This window comes from Symphalangus syndactylus, chromosome 5, assembly GCF_028878055.3.
Source record: "Symphalangus syndactylus isolate Jambi chromosome 5, NHGRI_mSymSyn1-v2.1_pri, whole genome shotgun sequence".
Classification (NCBI taxonomy): domain Eukaryota; kingdom Metazoa; phylum Chordata; class Mammalia; order Primates; family Hylobatidae; genus Symphalangus; species Symphalangus syndactylus.
This window is the reverse complement of record NC_072427.2, coordinates 86,208,575-86,229,810: the sequence shown is the minus strand read 5'-3', so window position 1 is coordinate 86,229,810 and position 21,236 is coordinate 86,208,575. Positions and strand designations below refer to the sequence as shown.

The following is a 21,236-nucleotide window of genomic DNA, read 5'->3' as shown; positions in this document are numbered from 1 at the left end:
GATAGTGACAGTGATGATAGTGGTAGTGATGATAGTGGTAGTGATGATAGTGACAGTGATGATAGTGGTAGTGATGATAGTGGTAGTGATGATAGTGACAGTGATGATAGTGGTAGTGATGATAGTGACAGTGATGATAGTGGTAGTGATGATAGTGGTAGTGATGATAGTGGTAGTGATGATAGTGGTAGTGATGATAGTGACAGTGATGATAGTGGTTGTGATGATAGTGACGGTGATGATAGTGACGGTGATGATACTGACGGTGATGATAGTGACGGTGATGATACTGACGGTGATGATAGTGACGGTGATGATAGTGACGGTAATGATACTGACGGTGATGATAGTGACGGTGATGATACTGACGGTGATGATAGTGACGGTGATGATAGTGATAGTGATGATAGTGGTAGTGATGATACTGACAGTGATGATAGTGGTAGTGATGATAGTGGTAGTGATGATAGTGACAGTGATGATAGTGGTAGTGATGATAGTGGTAGTGATGATAGTGACAGTGATGATAGTGGTTGTGATGATAGTGACGGTGATGATAGTGACGGTAATGATACTGACGGTGATGATAGTGACGGTAATGATACTGACGGTGATGATAGTGACGGTGATGATAGTGATAGTGATGATAGTGGTAGTGATGATAGTGACAGTGATGATAGTGGTAGTGATGATGGTGACAGTGATGATGGTGACAGTGATGATAGTGACAGTGATGATAGAGGTAGTGATGATAGTGGTAGTGATGATAGTGGTAGTGATGATAGTGACAGTGATGATAGTGACAGTGATGATACTGACAGTGATGATACTGACAGTGATGATAGTGGTAGTGATGACAGTGGTAGTGATGACACTGACAGTGATGACAGTGACAGTGATGATAGTGGTAGTGATGATAGTGACAGTGATGATAGTGACAGTGATGATAGTGACAGTGATGATAGTGGTAGTGATGATAGTGGTAGTGATGACACTGACAGTGATGACAGTGACAGTGATGATAGTGGTAGTGATGATAGTGGTAGTGATGATAGTGGTAGTGATGATAGTGATAGTGATGATAGTGGTAGTGATGATAGTGACAGTGATGATAGTGACAGTGATGATAGTGACAGTGATGATAGTGGTAGTGATGATAGTGACAGTGATGATAGTGACAGTGATGATAGTGACAGTGATGATAGTGGTAGTGATGATGGTGACAGTGATAATGGTGACAGTGATGATAGTGATAGTGATGATAGTGACAGTGATGATAGTGACAGTGATGATAGTGGTAGTGATGATGGTGACAGTGATGATGGTGACAGTGATGATAGTGATAGTGATGATAGTGACAGTGATGATAGTGACAGTGACTGTGATGATAGTGATAGTGATGTGACAGTGACAGTGAGGATAGTGATAGTGTCAGTGACAGTGATGATAGTGATGACATTGTGATATTGACAGTGAATAGTGATGTGACAGTGAGGATAGTGATGATAGTGATAGTGACTGTGATAGTGACAGTGACTGATGATAGTGGATAGTGATGTGACAGTGATGGTGACAGCAAGGATAGTGATGATAGTGACAGTGATTGTGATGATAGTGATAGTGACTGTGACAGTGACAGGATAGTGATGATAGTGTCAGTGATAGTGATGATAGTGATGACACTGTGATATTGACAGTGAATAGTGATGTGACAGTGATGGTGACAGCAAGGATAGTGATGATAGTGACAGTGACAGTGATGATAGTGATGACACTGTGATATTGACAGTGAATAGTGATGTGACAGTGAGGATAGTGATGATAGTGATAGTGACTGTGATGATAGTGATAGTGACTGTGATGATGATAGTGGATAGTGATGTGACAGTGATGGTGACAGCAAGGATAGTGGTGATAGTGACAGTGATTGTGATGATAGTGATAGTGACTGTGACAGTGACAGGATAGTGATGATGGTGTCAGTGATAGTGATGATAGTGATGACACTGTGATATTGACAGTGAATAGTGATGTGACAGTGATGGTGACAGCAAGGATAGTGATGATAGTGACAGTGATGATAGTGATGACACTGTGATATTGACAGTGAATAGTGATGTGACAGTGAGGATAGTGATGATAGTGATAGTGACTGTGATGATAGTGATAGTGACTGTGATGATGATAGTGGATAGTGATGTGACAGTGATGGTGACAGCAAGGATAGTGGTGATAGTGACAGTGATTGTGATGATAGTGATAGTGACTGTGACAGTGACAGGATAGTGATGATGGTGTCAGTGATAGTGATGATAGTGATGACACTGTGATATTGACAGTGAATAGTGATGTGACAGTGATGGTGACAGCAAGGATAGTGATGATAGTGACAGTGATGATAGTGATGACACTGTGATATTGACAGTGAATAGTGATGTGACAGTGAGGATAGTGATGATAGTGATAGTGACTGTGATGATAGTGATAGTGACTGTGATGATGATAGTGGATAGTGATGTGACAGTGATGGTGACAGTGACTGTGATGATAGTGACAGTGATTGTGATGATAGTGGATAGTGATGTGACAATGACAGAGAGGATAGTAAGAGTGACAGCCTGTCTGCCTTCCCACCGCCCCTCTTCCCAGTAGCTCTTCTATGACCCTGACGAGTGCGGGCTGATGAAGAAGGCAGCCTTGTACTTCAGTGACTTCTGGAATAAGCTGGACGTCGGCGCGATCTTGCTCTTCATGGCGGGGCTGACCTGCAGGTGAGTGGCCTCACCCTGATGGCAGGCCCCTGTCTGAGGCAGCCAGCCCCGCAGGAGATGAGCACAGGCCGGCCCGGAGCCAGCCGCACCGGGTGAGGCTCAGCTCCTCTGTGAACCCTGGATTGTCATCTGTCCAGTGGGTGTCCAGGCAACAGCGCCCCACCTACCCTTGGGATTGTTGAGGGAGCACAGAAGGGGCATGAGTGCTCCCGGCAGAGCTGAGATTGTCCATGTACAAGGGGCCATGGATGGCAACCTCTGGAATTGTCCCAGCTCCATGGACACGCGGCTGCTGCTTTCTCCCTCTGCCTCCCTATCGTGGGATCACTGCACTGCTTGTGACGGTCTCGTGTCTCTGTGAGGCCACGGCCCCCTTTTTCTGAGGCAATAGGGCCCTGGCTACCTGCTGGCTCCCCAGGTGCGCCCGCGCCAGGCTGCCCTGTGGGGCTGGGCGTCTGGACCTTTCTGAAGAAAAGTGGGAGGCTCTGTTCCTCAATCTCACGCCGGCTTTGAACACCTGGGATGCAGGGCCCACCAGAACCCTTTGCCTCCAGGGCCCACCTGGGCTAGGACAGGTGGAGGGGCGGCGGGGGACAGCTCTAGGGGCCGCTGTGAGCAGGTGGCTGAGGTGCGTGTGCTTCTGCCCGGTGGCCAGACTCATCCCGGCGACGCTGTACCCCGGGCGTGTCATCCTCTCTCTGGACTTCATCCTGTTCTGCCTCCGGCTCATGCACATTTTCACCATCAGTAAGACGCTGGGGCCCAAGATCATCATTGTGAAGCGGATGGTAAGGGGCGGGGGCACTGGCTCCATCGTGCCTGCAGCCCAGGGTGGGCCTCGGGGAGGGCAGGCCTCTTGCCACTGGCTCGGACCAGGGCTTAAACACACCTGCAGGTTCCCCGTCCCTGCTTTGCCCCTTGGGCTCCCAAGAATGCCCTTCTTGTATCTTTGACTGTATGTCACCTCTTCCAGGAAGCCTTACCTCATTCTCCTCTCTGATCCCCACTTATTCCTGACATCTGATTCAGCTCTAGGAGCTTTCTTCCTCAGGTCACGGTTATGTCTGACCCTCTTGCACTTTGTGGTGCCAGCACAAATATGTCGGCAGTCCACAAGGGTGTGGAGGCAGCCCCAGGACCGCTCCTGCGAGCCTCCTGCATGCCATGTCTGTACTGTGAGTGGCAGTGCCGTCTCCACCGCTTCTGGGCCTGCCTCTGCACCCAGTGAGTGTCGGGGGCCAGGAGAGTGTAGCCCACGCACTCTCTGTCCTGCAGATGAAGGACGTCTTCTTCTTCCTCTTCCTGCTGGCCGTGTGGGTGGTGTCCTTCGGGGTGGCCAAGCAGGCCATCCTCATCCACAACGAGCGCCGGGTGGACTGGCTGTTCCGAGGGGCCGTCTACCACTCCTACCTCACCATCTTCGGGCAGATCCCGGGCTACATTGACGGTAGGAGCCGGGCACCATGAGAGCTCGGGTGGTGATGCCAGGAAGCAGGAGAGAGGCTGGAAAGGGGCTGCAGCCTGAGTGGGAGCGAGGCCGGCTCTGTCGGGGTCTTGCGGTTCCCACCTGGCCAGCGTCCTCCCTGGGGGCATTCATTCCCCAGCTCCTGTGGCAGGAAGTAGAAGGGGCTCCACCAGGGGAGGGAGGAGGGTGGGCCTGGTGGGGATGCGGGTGGGTGGTGCCACGCAGAGGTCAGAGTGGGCCAAGGGCACCTGGGGCATCAGCTGACAGCCCCCTGAAATGGAATGTCAGCCTGTTTCCCCTTTCCCTCTCACCTCAATCAGAAATAACTTCCTTCTTCTCTTGATGGAAAGAATTCATTCCTCCCTCCCTCCTTCCCTACCTCCTTCCCTTTCCTCCCCTCCCCCCTCCCTCTGTACCTCCTTCCCTTCCTTCCTTCCTCCCTCCCTCCCTTTCCTCCCTCCCTTCCTCCCTTCTTTCCTCCCTCCCTTTCCTCCCTCCTTCCCTCCCTTCCTCCCTTCCTTCCTCCCTCTCTTTCCTCCCTTCCTCCCTCCCTCCCTTTCCTCCATTCCTCCCTCCCTCCCTCCCTTTCTTCCCTTCCTCCCTTTCCTCCCTTCCTCCCTTCCTTCCTCCCTCCCTTTCCTCCCTCCCTCCCTTCCTTCCTCCCTCCCTTCCTTCCTCCCTCCCTTCCTTCCTCCCTCCCTTTCCTCCCTCCCTCCCTCCCTTCCTCCCTCCCTTCCTCCCTTCCTCCCTTCCTTCCTTCCTCACTCCCTCCCTTCCTCCCTCCCTTCCTCCCTTCTTTCCTCCCTCCCTTTCCTCCCTCCCTTTCCTCCCTCCCTCCCTCCCTCCCTTCCTCCCTCCCTCCCTTCCTCCCTCCCTCCCTTCCTCCCTTCCTCCCTCCATTTCCTCCCTCCCTCCCTCCATTTCCTCCCTCCCTTCCTCCCCCCCTTTCCTCCCTCCCTCCCTCCCTTTCCTCCCTCCCTCCCTTCCTCTCTTCCTTCCTCCCTTCTTTCCTCCCTCCCTTCCTCCCTCCCTTTCCTCCCTCCCTCCCTTCCTCCCTTCCTTCCTCCCTCCCTCCCTTCCTTCCTCCCTCCCTTCCTTCCTCACTCCCTCCCTTCCTCCCTCCCTCCCTCCCTCACTCCCTCCTTTCCTCCCTCCCTCCCTCCCTTTCCTCCCTCCCTCCCTTCCTCCCTCCCTTCATCCCTTCCTTCCTCCCTTCCTTCCTCCCTTCCTTCCTCCCTTCCTCCCTCCCTCCCTCCCTTTCCTCCCTCCCTCCCTTCCTCCCTTCCTTCCTCCTTTCTTTCCTCCCTCCCTTCCTCCCTCCCTTTCCTCCCTCCCTCCCTTCCTCCCTTCCTTCCTCCCTTCCTTCCTCCCTTCCTTCCTCCCTTCCTTCCTCCCTCCCTTCCTTCCTCCCTCCCTTCCTCCCTCCCTTCCTTCCTCACTCCCTCCCTTCCTCCCTCCCTCCCTCCCTCACTCCCTCCTTTCCTCCCTCCCTCCCTCCCTTTCCTCCCTCCCTCCCTTCCTCCCTCCCTTCATCCCTTCCTTCCTCCCTTCCTTCCTCCCTCCCTTTCCTCCCTCCCTTTCCTCCCTCCCTCCCTTCCTTTTCTCCCTCCCTCCCTTCCTCCCTTTCTTCCTCACTTCCTCCCTTCCTTCCTCACTTCCTCCCTTCCTTCCTCCCTCTGTCCCTTCCTCCCTTCCTCCCTTCCTTCCTCGCTTCCTCCCTTCCTTCCTTCCATTTTTTGACAGGGTTTTGCTCTGTCACCCAGGCTGGAGTGCAGTGGCACATCCACCTGCTGCGCTCGAGTCCTCCTCCCACCCGTCTCCCGAGTAGCTGGGACTACATGTGCACACCAACACACCCGGCTAATTTTCATATTTTTTGTAGAGATGGGGATTTCACCACGTAGCCCAGGCTAGTATGGAACTCTTGAGCTCAAGTGATCTACCCCCTTGGCCTCCCACAGTGCTGAGATTAGAGGCATGAGCCACCATGCCTGCCAGAGAGAACACTTTTCATATAGAAGGTTTTTGTTTTGTTTTGTTTTGTTTAACAGCTTCATTGAGAGAAAGTTCACCTGGATAAAGTGCACCTGTCAGTGGTTTTCAGTATCTTTACAGAATCTAATTTTATAACATTTGCATCACCCTGAAAAGACCCTGTATACTCACTCACAGCCACTCCCGTTCCCCTTCCCTCAGCCACAGCCACCCATGAAGCTACTTGTGAGTTGCCTTTTCTGGGCATTTCATAGAAACTGGATGATGTAATGGGCAGTCTTTGGTGTCTGACTTCTTTTACTTGACGTCACGTTTTCAAGGTTCGTCACCGTGTATCAGTATTTACTTCTCGTTTACGGCTGAATAGGACCCTGCTGTGTGGACACACCACATTTTGTTCATCCATTCATCAGTTGGTGGACATATGGGTTGTTTCCACTTTTCCTTTTTTAAAAAAATTAATTAATATTTAATTTTTTAATTAAAAAATTTTTAAATTAATTAATATTTAAATTTTTTTTTTCCCCGAGAGGGAGTCTTGCTCTGTTTTTTTTTTCCTGAGAGGGAGTCAGGCCGGAGTGCAGTGGCGCAGTCTCGGCTCACTGCAACCTCCGCCTCCTGGGTTCAAGCAATTTTCCTGCCTCAGCCTCCCGAGTAGCTGGGATTACAGGCACCTGCTACCATGCCTGGCTAATTTTTGTATTTTTTGTAGAGATGGGGTTTCACCATGTTGGACAGGCTGGTCTTGAACTCCTGACCTCAGGTGATCCACCTGCCTCGGCCTCCCAAAGTGCTGGGATGACAGGCATGAGCCACCATGCAGGGCCATTTCCACTTTTCAAATGCTGTGAATAACGTAGCATGAACAGTTATTTATAGGGTTTTGTGTGGGTATGTTTTTATTTCTCTTAGACACCTAGGAATGCATGGCTGGCTCATATGGGAACTCTATGTTTAAGTTTTTGTGGACGTGCTGGGCTGTTTTCCAAAGAACCGGCTGCATTCCACATTCCTGCCTGCCTAGTCCCAGGATTCCAATTTCTCTACCTTCTTACCAACATTTGTTATTGTCCATTTAAAAAAAAAGCTCGCATCCCAGTGGGTGAGAAGTGGCTCTCCTTGTTGCTTTGACTGGCATTTCTCTAAGGACCCGCCATGTTGAGCATCTCCTCCTGTGCTAACTGGGTCATCTGTATGTCTTCTTTGAAGAAATGTCTCTTCCTCTCCTTTGCCCATTTTTCTTTTTTTTTCTTTTTTGATGGGGTCTCACTCTGTCACCCAGGCTGGAGTACAGTAGTGCGATCTCGGCTCACTGCAACCTCTGCCTCCTGGGCTCAAGTGATTCTCCTGCCTCAGCTTCCTGAGTAGCTGGGACTATAGGCGCACGCCACCACGCCTGGCTAATTTTTGTGTTTTTTAGTAGATACAGGGTTTCACCATGTTGGTCAGGATGGTCTCGATCTCCTGACCTCGTGATCCGCCCGCCTTGGCCTCCCAAAGTGCTGGGATTACAGGCGTGAGTGCTGGGATTACAGGCGTAAGCCACTGCCCCCAGCCATCTTTGCCCATTTTTCAATTGAGTTGTCTTTTATATTATTGAGTTGTAAGAGTTCTTTACATAAGGATGCCAGTCTCTTACCAAATGTATGATTTGAATTTTTTTTGTCAATCTGTGCGCTGACTTGTTATTTTCTTTACGGTGTCATTTGAGGCACAACCTTTTGAAATTTTGATGACATTCAACTTATCAATATCTTTGTTCATTGTGCTTTTGGTGTGCTAGCTGAAAACCATTGCCATGATTTATGCCTGTGTTCTACTAAGTGTTTTATAGCTTTCACTTTTTGTTTGGCCTGGTGTGCGGTAAGGGTCGGTCTTCGTTGTGGCTCTCCTGTTGTCCCAGCACTATTTGTTGACAAGACTGTTCTTTCCCCAGCGAAGCATCTTGGCAACCTTGTTGAAAATCAGTGGGCCATTAACATAAGGGCTTATTTCTAGAGTCTCAGTTCAACTCCACTAATGTCTGTCCTTGTGCCAGAACCGCACTGTCTTGGTGAGCGTAGCCTTGTAGTAAGTTTTGACTGCACTGTCTTGGTGAGCATAGCCTTGTAGTAAGTTTTGACCGCACTGTCGTGGTTGGTGTAGCCTTGTAGTAAGTTCTGACTGCACTGTCTTGGTTGGTGTAGCCTTGTAGTAAGTTTTGACCGCACTGTCTTGGTTGGTGTAGCCTTGTAGTAAGTTTTGACTGCACTGTCTTGGTGAGCGTAGCCTTGTAGTAAGTTTTGACTGCACGGTCTTGGTTAGTGTAGCCTTGTAGTAAGTTTTGACCGCACTGTCTTGGTTGGTGTAGCCTTGTAGTAAGTTTTGACCGCACTGTCTTGGTGAGCGTAGCCTTGTAGTAAGTTTTGACTGCACTGTCTTGGTTGGCATAGCCTTGTAGTAAGTTTTGACCGCACTGTCTTGGTGAGCGTAGCCTTGTAGTAAGTTTTGAAATTCGGAAGTGTGAGTCCTAATTTGTTCTTTTCTAGGATTGCTTTGGCCTCTAGGTCCCTTGGCTTCAAAAGAATTTTTGGGTCAGCTCATCAATTTCTCCAAAAAGGGCATCTGTGATTTTGATTATGAACATGGGATGTCTTTTTGCTTATTTAATTCTTTAATTTCTCTCAATAATGTTTTATAGTTTTCAGTAATAAGTCTTAATGCTTCTGTTAAATTTATTCCTAAATATTTTATTATTGTCCAAGCTATTATAAATAGAATTGTCCTATTGATTTCATTTCAAATTGTTAATGACTGGTATATAGAAATACATTGTCTTTTGTAGATTGATCTTGAACCCTGAAACCTTGCTAAACTTCTTTATTACTTTTAATAGTTTTTTAGTGGATTTGTCATATACGAGACCATGTCATCTGCAAAAAGAGAGTTTTACTTGTTCCTTTCCAAACTGGTTGCCTTTTATTTCTTCTTCTTGCCTAAGTGCTCTGGCTAGAACCTCCAGTACAATGTTGAACAGAAGGGACAACGGGGGACATCCTTGCCTTGCTCCTGATCTTAAGACGAGTCCACTGATCTTAGGGAACAAGTCTTTCACCATTAAGTGTGATGTTAGCTGTGGGGCTTTTGTAAATGTCCTTTATCAGGTTGAAGAAGTTCCCTTCTATTCCTAGTTTCTTGAGTGTTTTTATGTGAAGGAGTGGTAGACTTTGTCAGCTGCTTCTCCTGCACTTATTCGAATGTTCAGATGGTCTTTGATCCTTTTACTATTAATATGGTGCATTCCATCAATTGACCTTCGAATGTTAAACCAACTGTGTGTTCCTGGGACACGTCCCACTTGGTCTTGGTGAATAATCCCTTTTATATGGTGCTGGATTCACTTTGCTAGCTGTTTTTTGATGATTCTTGCACCTACATTCATGAAGGTTATTGGTCTGTGGTTTTCTTGTAATATGTTTGCCTAGTTTTGGCATCAGGATAATACTGCCTCATAAAATGGCTTAGGAAGTAGTTCCTTCTCTTATATTTTGGAAGAGTTTGTAAAAGAGTGGTTTTAATTCTTCCGTGAACATTTGGTAGAATTCACCAGTGAACTCCTCCGAGTGTGGACTTTTCTTTGTGTGATGTTTTTAACTTACTAATTCAATCTCTTTATGTGTTATAGGTCTATTTATATTTTCTGTTTCTTCTCCAGTCACCTTTGGTAGTTTGTGTCTTTCTAGGAATTTGTCCATTCATCTAGATTATCTAATTTTTTAGCATGCAATTTTCTCTAGGATTTCCTGTGAGTTCTTTTTCTTTTTGTAAGATTAGTAGTAATATCCTCTCTTTCATTTCTGATTTTGGCAATTTGAGCCTTCTCTCTTTTTTTCCTGGATCAGTCTAGCTACAAGGTGGTAATTTTTTTGTCGCTCTTTTTCAAGAACTGAATTTGGTTTGTTGACATTCATTGTTTTTGTTTTCTCGATCTCATTTATATCCTAATCTTCATTCTTTCCTTCTTCTGCTTGCTTTTGGCTTGTCTCGGGGAAAGCATCCAGTCTTTCCCACTGGGTATGATGTTAGCTGCAGGGTTTTTGTAAATGTCCTTTCAATCAAAGAGGTTCTCTTTGATTCCTAACTTCTTGAGTGTTTTTATTGTGAAAGGGTGGTTTGCTCTTCTTTTTCTAGTTTGCTACAGTGGAAAGTTACATTAATAATTTCAGCTCTTTTTTAATATAGGAATTTATAGCCATCAGAGTGAGTTTCTATCTTAGAAAATTAGTAACACATTCAAAATAGGTTTGATTACTCAATAGTGCATTGCTCATTGTTGAACAATTTTAAAATTCAAGATGAGTATAAGGAAAGAATGTTATTCCTAATTTCACCTCCCGGAGTTAACCACTGTTAACAACTTCCTATGTTTCCTTAGAGGTTTGTTTAAGGTAGAAGCTGGTTCCATATTCAATAGTCCTTACTTTCTATGCACGCAGGACGCTATTTTGCTTCACAATCACCCGTTTCACTTGTCGATGCATTGCCTCTGCAGCATCTTCCCTTTTCCACATCTCCCTGTCTCTCTTCTCTTTGGGATAGTTGTTATTTTTTTCCTTTTCAATCCTTATTATTTTTTTTTTTTAAATTTTGAGGCAGACATTTGCTCTTGTTGCCCAGGCTGGAGTGCAATGACGCAATCTCGGCTCATTGCAACCTCCACCTCCCTCCCGGATTCAAGTGATTTTCCTGCCTCAGCCTCCCGAGTAGCTGGGATTACAGGCGCTTGCCACCATGCCTGGCTAATTTTTGTATTTTTAGTAGAGACAAGGTTTCACCATATTGACCAGGCTGGTCTCAAATTCCTGACCTCAGGTGATCCGCCCGCCTTGGCCTCCCAAAATGCTGGGATTACAGGCATGAACCACTGCTCCTGGCCTTTCCTTTTAAATTATTTCCCACCAAATTGAACTCCCCAGGCTTGGGACCTGGTGCTGGCCCTGGCTGGGACCCTGGCAGTGCCCTGGTGGGTGGCACACCCTGGGCGGAGGCACAGGCCAGCCTGGGTGCAGCTCTGCCCCTGGGGCCTCCTACCTGCATCTGGCTGGAGACAGATGCCTCTTTCTGGACTTCTGGCCCAGAGGTGACAGCTGAGGTCACCCAGATGAGCAGCATCAGGCCTGCGGGGGACCTGGCAGTGACTGGAGGCCTCGAGGGCCCCCTCCTGCCAGTTTCCTCTTGACTCTGTGTTGTTTTCTTGGCTCACCCACCCCCATTCCCAACGCCAGGTGTGAACTTCAACCCGGAGCATTGCAGCCCCAACGGCACCGACCCCTACAAGCCCAAGTGCCCCGAGAGTGATGCAACGCAGCAGAGGCCGGCCTTCCCTGAGTGGCTGACGGTCCTCCTCCTCTGCCTCTACCTGCTCTTCACCAACATCCTGCTGCTCAACCTCCTCATCGCCATGTTCAAGTGAGCACCTGGGTGGGGCTGGCCTGCAGGTGGGTGGGTGGGCGGCGTTCCTGGGCCGCAGTGGCCACGCTGTCTCCAGGGTCTTGTGGACAGTGTGGATGATGGGCTGGTGCACAGAGGTGTGTCACTCATATCCTGGTGGAGTGGGCACAGCCACTCTCTGTGGTCACTGCTGCGTCTCTTGAGCTGGCGTGGGTCTGTCCTTGTGGCTGCTGGGGACCCACAGTGCGGCAGATCCACATGGGCCCTGCTCACGGCGCTGCCGCGGAGGGCAGGGATGTCGGCATCAGCCCCGTTCCTTTTGCGCAGGAGCAGCATTATTCGTGAGCTCACTGCTCTGCCTGGGGAGTGTGCTGGGGCCGCTGCTGCTCAGGGCTGTCCCCTTGTCACCCCGAGGGCTCTGCCTGTTTCTCCCTGTTACTGAGCAAAAGGGCTCACTCCCCCATGTGCAGGAGGCCAATACTGTGACACTAGGTTTTTGAGAAAAGAAAAGCTTTTATTCTAGGCCAACCCACAAGGGACAGGGGCGCAGTTCATGTCTGTCTCCCCGTGCTGGCTTTAATGCAGTGTTTCTATTAGGGAAGGTTCGAGGGTGGGTTCTTGGATTAGTAAGTGGCTGGTGGAAGAAAAGGGGGTTCTGGAAAGTTGTGCCTCCTCATGGGTCTCGTGTGCACATTCGGGCGGAGTTACTGGGACCCCGGGGTAGAAACTCGGGCTGTGCAGACTCCAGCTGGCCACATTGGTCCCAGCTGACCTCAGCCAGTTCCGAAAGCTCCTGCGAGCAAGTCTCAGCATCCCAGCAGGTGGTTTCTCTTCCTGTCTGCCACCTGTAAGTGTGAGCATTTCTCTTAGTTGCTGGGTTCTTTAGCTTTTTGGGGCCAGTTCCCCAGCCCTAGACGTGTTCCTGCCACCCCCACTGTGTGCCTCAGACGGCACGAGCTCTGCGGTGCCTTCCTGGAGTTCCGATCCATCTGTGGGCAGCTCAGTGTCCGCCCTCCCGCGCCATTAGGGTCTTCCTCATCTGCACGTCTTCACGTGCTTTGCTGGTTTTGTGGATTTGCACACGTGTCCACCTCCTCTGGGCCTGGTGTTTGTGGCATTTGTGGCAGTTTGAATAACAGCCCCAGGGATGTCCACACTCGAACCCTGTGGCTATGGGGCCGTATGTGGCAAAAGGGACTGGGAGGGTGGGGTTAAGTGGAGGATCCTGAGATGGGAAATTATCTGGGGTTATCTGCATGGGCCTGACATCATCACGAGGGGCCTTGGAAGAGGGAGGCAGAGAAGGAATGTGATGGTGGAAGTGAGCATCAGGAGGAGGTGAGAACCCCAGCCCAGGAATGCAGGTGGCCTCTGGAAGGCAGGAAAGGCAAGGCATGGAGGCTCCTGACCTATGGGAGGAGCACAGCCCTGCTGAACCTTGGTTTTAGCCCAGTGAGACTCCTGACCTCCAGGACTGAGAGAAGAGTCTGATTGCTTTGAGCTGCCAAGGCCGTGGCGGTTCACTACAGTAGCATCAGGAGACCCATGCAGTAGCTGTTTCTTCTCTTTGAAAATGTCTAGGATTTTCTTTAAATCCTTAGTGTCTTGAAACACCCAGTCTTATCATAGAACTTTTGGAATGTTATTTGCTATTGTTGCTTTTGAAACAAGAAGTACAAAATAGGTGGCTGTCCATCCGGCCCCTGGTGGACGTGGTCCTCTGGGGTCCTGTCTCTGCTCAGCCACAGCAGCTGTGGGCCCCAGGCTTTTGGGGTTCTGTTTTGCTCTTGCAGCTTTTAAACTTAGAACAAATTAAATGCTGAGGACCTCACACCAGAGGCAGCATAAAAAAGAACTCCAGGGAACCAGGAGGCCATGCAGAATGAAAACGCAGGTGTTTGGGGTCCTAGTGGGCCCCAGGGTTGGCTCTGGGGGTTCTGTGGCCAATTCCTGGCCCTGACAGTGGAGCTGAGGAGCCCAGCACAGCTGCGGAGCTGTCATGGCCCACAGAAAGCCCGGTCTCCCCGTGCTGCCCCCATAATTCAGAAAGCCTTCCAGGCCCTCAGAGCCCTTCCCAGCCTCTGCAGACAGACCCTGTGCTACCCAGGACTATGAAAATCCTTGTGTTCCTGGTTTTGTTAGGAACCAATGTTTTTCTTCTTGTTTCATTGGCTAAGTTGCTGAGGTTGCCACCTTTTGCTTTAACGTGGGCTCTGAACATTGAGACAACCTGAGCATGGGCCAGGACTGTCATCTCGAGGCCAAGGGGCTGGTGGCAGGACGCTGTCCCTGCAGCAAGTATGACACCCACACTGCCGGCTCCCACTGCGGAGGGCTCTGTGCCTGTCACCCTGAGACACATCAAGGAGGCCCCTGCAGCCCTGCCTCTTCCACATGCACCCCTGGAGGGTCTGGCTCTTGTGCTCGTCAGAATCCGCAGATCAGGTCTTAGAGTTCAATGCCAGACAGCGTCTGTCTCCTGATAAACACTCACTGCGTGTTATTCATCAGTGAGGCTTATGAAATCGAAAGGCTGCATGCTTCTCCTTTTTTCTTGCCTTGGTTCCCAGGAAGCCTGGAATTGTGAGGTCTGTGGGCTGAGTTCTGTGCCTGGAGCTGGCCTCCCGTGTGGCGTGGCTCCGCTCTCTGTGGCATCACAGTGGGCACGTGGGCGGTGAGAGGGTCTGTTCCGGGTAAACACCCTGACCTCTCCTCCCCGACAGCTACACCTTCCAGCAGGTGCAGGAGCACACAGACCAGATCTGGAAGTTCCAGCGCCACGACCTGATCGAGGAGTACCACAGCCGCCCTGCCGCACCGCCCCCCTTCATCCTCCTCAGTCACCTTCAGCTCTTCATCAAGAGGGTGGTGCTGAAGACTCCGGCCAAGAGGCACAAGCAGCTCAGTACGCCAGTCCCAGTGCCTCTCCTGAATGTCCTGGCCTCCCGGGTGCAGGGGGGTGGAGATGGTGTGGCAGCTCTGCCCGGAACCCTGGACGCTCGGCAGGCGTGCAGGCCACTCAGGCCACTGGCCTTCTGCTGGCCTTGAGCAAGTGGTGGGGACCGAGCCTAGAGGCCCCCTTGGGGGCAGGTGTGCGGCAGGCTCTTCCTGCCACTCAGGACTGGCCCCCTCCCACGGGGCCCCCCGGTGGGTCAGGGCTTCAGGGCCCACTTCCTGAGGATTCCAGGTTCCCTGCTCTGTCCTCCCACCCTGACAGAGAACAAGCTGGAGAAGAACGAGGAGGCAGCCCTGCTCTCCTGGGAGATCTACCTGAAGGAGAACTACCTCCAGAACCAGCAGTTCCAGCAAAAGCAGCGGCCCGAGCAGAAGATCGAGGACATCAGCAATAAGTATGGGGGCTCAGGTGGGCCTGGGGGTGGGAAGCCTCTGGGGGACCTCCTGCAGGTCCACAGGCACCATGAGTACATGTCCCACCTGGGGAGGCCCAGCAATGCCTAATGGTGGTGATGGTGGTGATGGTGATGGTGGTGGTGATGGTGGTGGTGGTGATGGTGGTGATGGTGGTGGTGATGGTGGTGGTGGTGATGGTGGTGGTGATGGTGGTGATGGTGGTGATGGTGATGGTGGTGGTGATGTTGGTGGTGATGGTGGTGGTGATGGTGGTGATGGTGGTGATGGTGGTGGTGGTGGTGGTGGTGGTGATGGTGGTGGTGGTGATGGTGGTGATGGTGGTGGTGATGGTGGTGATGGTGGTGGTGGTGATGGTGGTGATGGTGATGGTGGTGGTGATGGTGGTGATGGTGGTGATGGTGGTGGTGGTGATGGTGGTGGTGATGGTGGTGGTGATGGTGGTGATGGTGGTGATGGTGGTGGTGGTGATGGTGGTGATGGTGGTGATGGTGGTGGTGATGGTGGTGGTGGTGATGGTGGTGATGGTGGTGGTGATGGTGGTGATAGTGATAGTGGTAATGGTGGTAGTGGTGATGGTGGTGATGGTGGTGATGGTGGTGGTGGTGATGGTGGTGATGGTGGTGATGGTGGTGGTGGTGATGGTGGTGATAGTGATAGTGGTAATGGTGGTAGTGGTGATGGTGGTGGTGGTGGTGGTAATGGTGATGGTGGTGATAGTGATAGTGGTAATGGTGGTAGTGGTGATGGTGGTGGTGGTGGTAATGGTGATGGTGACAGTGGTGGTAGTGATGGTAGTGGTGGTGCTGGTGGTGGTGACGATGGTGGATGTGGTGGTGGTGGTGATAGTGATGATGGTGATTATGGTGGCAATAGTAATGACGATGGTGACAATGTAGGACCTTAATGAACTAGCTGATGTCAAAGCCCCTTCTAGCTTCCATTCTGAGTGAACTAGATACACGTGCCCTGTTTGCTTGAGTCTGGGCATGATGACTTCCAGTTGAGCCCTTGGCATGCTCTTTGCCTAGAACAGTCTTCTACCAGAGAGAGTCAGGACTTGCTGTCTGTCTCTATTCAGGCCTCACTTCATTGGAGGGCCTTTCCTGCCCTCCACCCACCCTGTCCCCATCCCCTGTCTTTCTGGAATCTGGATGTTGGTTGGTTGGCTGGTGGGTTTGTGGGTTGGGTCATGTCTAACTGCCAGGCTCCATGTGAGAGTAGGGACAGAGTCCCACATGTTCCCCATAGTATCCTGGGACATAGAGCAGGCCCAGTGCCTAGAAGGCACTCAGGAAATCCTGTGCAATTCTGGAACTGCTGCTAGTTCCTGGCCTGGCAGAGTTGCAGGAGGCTGGGGTCGCTGGTCTCCAGGCCTGCTCAGCCCTGGCGTTTGGCTCTGGTGGTCCACTTACAGAGAAGGGGCCTGGGGCCATGCAGTGCCCTGAGAACCTTCTCTTACTTGCTGTGGCCAAGCACAGGTTTGATGAATGGCCTCGTCTGGGACTTTGAGCAGTGGCCATGCCCAGGGCGCAGATGCTGGGGGAAGGGGCTTGGGAGAGTTTCTGAAAGGCGGCCTCCACATGTCGGGATGAAGCTGGAAGGCCACAGCTCTGCTGATGACCGACATAGTCAGGGCTGGAATACGATGGCCGGCCGGCGTGTATTAAGGGCTCACTGAGGACCACACCCTTCACCTGCATCATCTCGCTCAACCCTTTTGCAGAGAGAGGTATTTTTCCTTCCACTTTTACCCATGAGGAAGTGGAGGCCCAGGAAAGTGAGAGAGGTGGCTCAGCTTCCACCACTGGCCAGCAGTGTGGCCTGGAATGCAGGCCCCAGCAACTTTGCAGCCTCTTGCCTTAAGGGAGTGGGCTGGGTCGCAAATGAATCAGTCCCAGGCCTGGCGCAGTGGCTCACGCCTGTAATCCCAGCACTTTGGGAGGCTGAGGTGTGTAGATCACGTGGTTAGGAGATCAAGACTATCCTGGCTAACATGGTGAAACCCCATCTCTATTAAAAATACAAAAATTAGCTGGGTGTGGTGGTGTGTGCTTGTAATCCGAGCTACTTGGGAGGCTGAGGCAGGAGAATCGCTTGAACCCAGGAGGTGGAGGTTGCAGTGAGCTGGGATCGCACCACTGCACTCCAGCCTGGGTGACAGAGCAAGACTCCACCTAAAAAAAAAAAAATTTAGTCCCAAATGCCTCTCAGCTCCTGCCCTATCCCAGACGTCTTAAAGCTCAGAGCTGGTCTGCTGCCTATTTCCCAGCCTGGGTGCTCAGTGGAAGTTGGGCACCTTCAGTTATTTTCTGAGGTTGAAAACGCTTAACTAAAATATAAATTTTCAGGCCAGGCGCGGTGGCTCACGCTTGTAATCCCAACACTTTGGGAGACTGAGGTGGGAGGATTACTCGAGCCCAGGAGTTCAAGACCAACCTAGGCAACACAGTGAGACCCCCGTCTCTACAAAAATTTTTATTTTACAAAAATAAAACAATTAGCCAGGCATGGTGGCTCATGCCTGTGATCCCAGCTACTAAGGAGGCCACGGCGGGAGGATTTCTTGAGGCCAAAAGTTTGAGACCAGGCTGGGAAACATAGTGAGACCCCATCTCTACAAAAAATAAATAAAACAACAAAAAAGGAAAGAGTAGCCAGGTATGGTGGTGCACATGGGGTCAAGTCCCAGCTGCTCAGGAGTCTGAGGCCAGGGCTTCGAGGCTGCAGTGCGCCATGATGGTGCCGCTGCACTCCAGCCTGGGTGACAGGGTGAGACCCCAACTCTAATGCATATTTGTATATGAGTAGAAGTTTTCCCAAGTTGAGGCTGCAGAACATGTTTCCGCTGGGCCGCTGGCTGGTGTGCTCAGCTGTCACTCCCACTGGTCAGCAGCTCTGGCTTATCCGCAGAAGGACCTGGGACAGAAGCTGATGTGCTTCAGTTGACCTGATCTTGCAGAACACGGTCTCCAGGGAAAGTGAGGAAAGAGCTCCTCAGCCCGTACCAAGGGCCCGAACCTGGTCACCGTCCCTTCCTCCAGTGAGGAAGCCGGGGACCCGGGAGGCGCATGAGTGTGGGGTGCCATAACCTTGCGGCATTGAGGTGAGCTGAGTTCACCAAAGCTCCTCGCCCACAGGGCAGGGCTGGAGCTTTGGGGGTCAAGGACAAGCTCTGTCTGCAAATCTAGACCCTGCATCTCACAGTGGTGGAATCACGTGGGTCCGAGAAGGCTCCAGTAACCACCGTCGCATGTTTGCAAGGCTGTCTGGGAAAATGTGGCAGGTGCGGTTAAGCGGCTTTTGTGGAATTAAGCAAAATGAAATGTGGGTGAAAGGAGACGCCCAGGCCTGGGGCGAAATCACTTTCTTCCCTTTCCCTAGATAACTGTTTAAAGTGGGTCATATCCCCAGAAAATTTCTGTGTTACTAAAATAGTTGCTCAGCGTATTATAAAAATATCACTTGCAGTGGGCGCTGTGGATGAAAGGAAGTGAGGGAGCCCAGGGGACAGCGGATGAGAGCTGGAGACTCGGGTTTGCCCACAGAGTTATTTTAACCATAAACACAGCAGGCCAAGGCTGGGCGAAGCAAAATAAGACAGAAACCAAACATTTCCAGAATAATAGCAGCACTCCACAACCCCACAAAACAAGACAGAAACCAAATACTCCCAGAAAAACAGCACCGCTCCACGACCCCCACAAAATACGACAGGCACCAAACATCGTTAGAACAGCAGCACTGCTCCACAACCCCACAAAATAAGAAACCAAATATTCTCAAGCAACAGTGCCCCGCCACATCACCCCCAAAACAAAACCAACCTCTGCTGTGCCCAGAGGAAGTTTCATTGTTTATGACCTGTCACCTGGCCCTCCCTCAGTTCACTCACCTGCCCCTCACAGCTCACTCACCTGCCCCTCTCTCCTGGGATCGACAGGCTGCCAGAGCTTGCCGTGTGAGCCTCGGCTGTCTGTCTGCTGAGACGTCTTCCCCTTTGGGGCCCTGGGCAGTTTGGTTCTATGGGAGAAATGCATGTTAGAAATAGTTTCATATTAAGAGGAAGCAAAGGCTGACACAGGGCCTTGGTGGCTGCGTCTGGCAGGGCTGTCTGCAGAGCGGTGTGGCGTTCCCGGGGCCGCAAGGTGTGGTGTGCATCCAGCTCAGCTGCTTCCTCTTTCAGGGTTGACGCCATGGTGGACTTGCTGGACCTGGACCCACTGAAGAGGTCGGGCTCCCTGGAGCAGAGGTTGGCCTCCCTGGAGGAGCAGGTGGGTCCGAGGTCCGGGCTTCTGTCAGGTGCCACTGCTGGGCCTGGTGGGCGGCTCTGCCATGTGGTGGCACCGAGAAGGAGGGCTCTGAGAAGTGATGGTGAGGAGGCCGGAATGTCGGGCAGCCGTTCCCAGCTGGAAGAGGCACCCTGTGTGTCCTCCAGAAAACCCCGCCTAAGGGTCTCTGTGACTGAGCTCCTCCTGTGTGCACTGAGGCCTCCATGGCCGGGCTGTGCTCCTCGCTGCTCCCAGGAAACAGAGTGCTTGTCCCCTCCCGGCCTCCGAGGAGGCTGTGGGATCCTGTGTCTGAGCCCTGGAGAGGCCACAAGACCGAGGTGGGGAGGGCTTAGAGACGGCCTCTCGGGGTCTGCCTGCCCCACCTCATCAACGTCCACCAGCTGGGCCGGGCCGTGCTTTCCAACAACAGCACCTGCGGCCGCGGCAGCCCCTGCGGTCAGCGCTGAGCCCTGTGGATGGCTCAGCCACCCAGTGCTGCTGCTCCCAGCCTTGCTCTGTGGGGCAGGGCTGGGCCCTGTGCTGCTGGGGCATCCACCATCCACCAGTCCTGTCCATTGCACCCAGGGGTCTGCCCAGGCCGCCCTCTCCCCCGGTCTTGGCCATGCTGGGACCCCTGACAGGGTGCCCAGCACTGAGCCACACGAGTGAGACATGTCCCCCTGTCCCCGGTGGGGGGCGCATCGGCCCCTGGGGAGGCTCCTCCTGGGAGGTGCAGGAACCCTGGAAGCCTCTGGCTTTGGCGGCCTGTGACCTCTCCCTGTGGTGCAGAATTGCCTGACTGCGGCGTCATGCTGGCTCCAGCCTCTGGCCTGTCCAGTCCAGTGACAGTCCCACTGTTGTGTCTCTTGGGCAGGCTGCACCATCAGATGTGTGACTTGGCAGCCCCCGGGGGGAGCCGGGTGGGCCTGGGGCAGCGTCCTGGCTGGCTTGGTGGCTGCCTGGGGAGGAGGTGGTGTCTCACTTTTAAAGGGCGCAGGAGCTGAGTGACAGGGGTGGGGCTCCTGGCTGGGGGCGTGAAGTCTCAGTGGGCAGTGGGGTGTGTACCATGCGTGTGGGTGGCAAGTGCTCACTGTGTCTTGGGCCATGCCTTCCAGGTGGCCCAGACAGCCCGAGCCCTGCACTGGATTGTGAGGACGCTGCGGGCCAGCGGCTTCAGCTCGGAGGCGGACGTCCCCACTCTGGGTGAGTGGGTGGCCAGGCCAACAGCTGGTCTCCACCCGCCTGTGTTCTTTTGGGTCTGGGGTCAGTTGGGAGGAGAGGCAGCTGGGGGTGGGGGGGCTCTGTCTAGGAGGAAGGCACTGGCTGCAGCCTGTTCCAGGCCTGGCAGGGCCAACGCCCTCAGGAACTCAGCCCACCCACCGACGCTGGCGCCAAGGCCCCGCCCAATCCCTGACCTGACCTGGTTCCTGGACGTCCACAGGGAGGCCTGGCCTGCTGTGCCCTGAGCTCCCCACATACCGCACTGCAGAGTGGGGGTGCGAGCCGGGCAGCTGCAGACTGTGTCCGAACCTGGTCACGTGGGCTGAGTGACGAGAAGCAAAGTCTGTTTTCCTAAATTCGCAGCCGGCTATGAAATGGACATAAGTAGCCTTCCTCGGGCCACTGAGTTTCGCTGGCCCTCAAGGAGCATATTTGCCCTCGTAACTGCACTGTGAGTTCAGCTCATTACCGAGGTCCCTGATTGCCACTGCACAAAGAGGCAGGTGCCGGCGGGGACGCTGCCTGAGCTCCAATGGCCATCCTCCATGGGGGCCCTGCCCACTTCAGAGCCAGTGTTTGACCTGCATGGCCATTTGGGCTTGGGGAGGTGGAGGAGCCCAGATGTTTTGGTGGAAGGACCACAGAGGAAGTCCTTGTCCTGCGGGTGGGCACCTGAGCCCGGGCTCCGCCTTGCGTCACAGCTTCCTGACTGTC

The 21,236-nt window shown here is 52.3% G+C and overlaps 2 protein-coding genes across 2 annotated transcripts in view; one reads left to right on the top strand and one right to left on the bottom strand.

Moving 5' to 3' along the window:
- Positions 1 to 21,236, top strand: part of TRPM2 (transient receptor potential cation channel subfamily M member 2) — a 90,433-nt gene that overhangs the window by 53,326 nt on the left and 15,871 nt on the right. The window contains 10 exon segments of the mRNA XM_063640506.1: positions 2,653 to 2,771; positions 3,427 to 3,559; positions 4,047 to 4,218; positions 11,496 to 11,679; positions 14,385 to 14,566; positions 14,879 to 15,011; positions 18,171 to 18,220; positions 18,223 to 18,316; positions 19,217 to 19,304; positions 20,417 to 20,504. Coding sequence (XP_063496576.1) covers positions 2,653 to 2,771; positions 3,427 to 3,559; positions 4,047 to 4,218; positions 11,496 to 11,679; positions 14,385 to 14,566; positions 14,879 to 15,011; positions 18,171 to 18,220; positions 18,223 to 18,316; positions 19,217 to 19,304; positions 20,417 to 20,504 — 1,243 coding nt within the window.
- LOC129483077 (uncharacterized) lies at positions 12,155 to 21,235 on the bottom strand. The gene is made up of 3 exons (XM_055279889.2): positions 20,722 to 21,235; positions 18,948 to 19,053; positions 12,155 to 12,506 (listed from the first exon to the last, which is right to left on the bottom strand). Exons 1-3 carry the CDS (start codon positions 20,776 to 20,778, stop codon positions 12,238 to 12,240), a joined length of 432 nt encoding a protein of 143 aa, XP_055135864.1. The 5' UTR covers positions 20,779 to 21,235; the 3' UTR covers positions 12,155 to 12,237.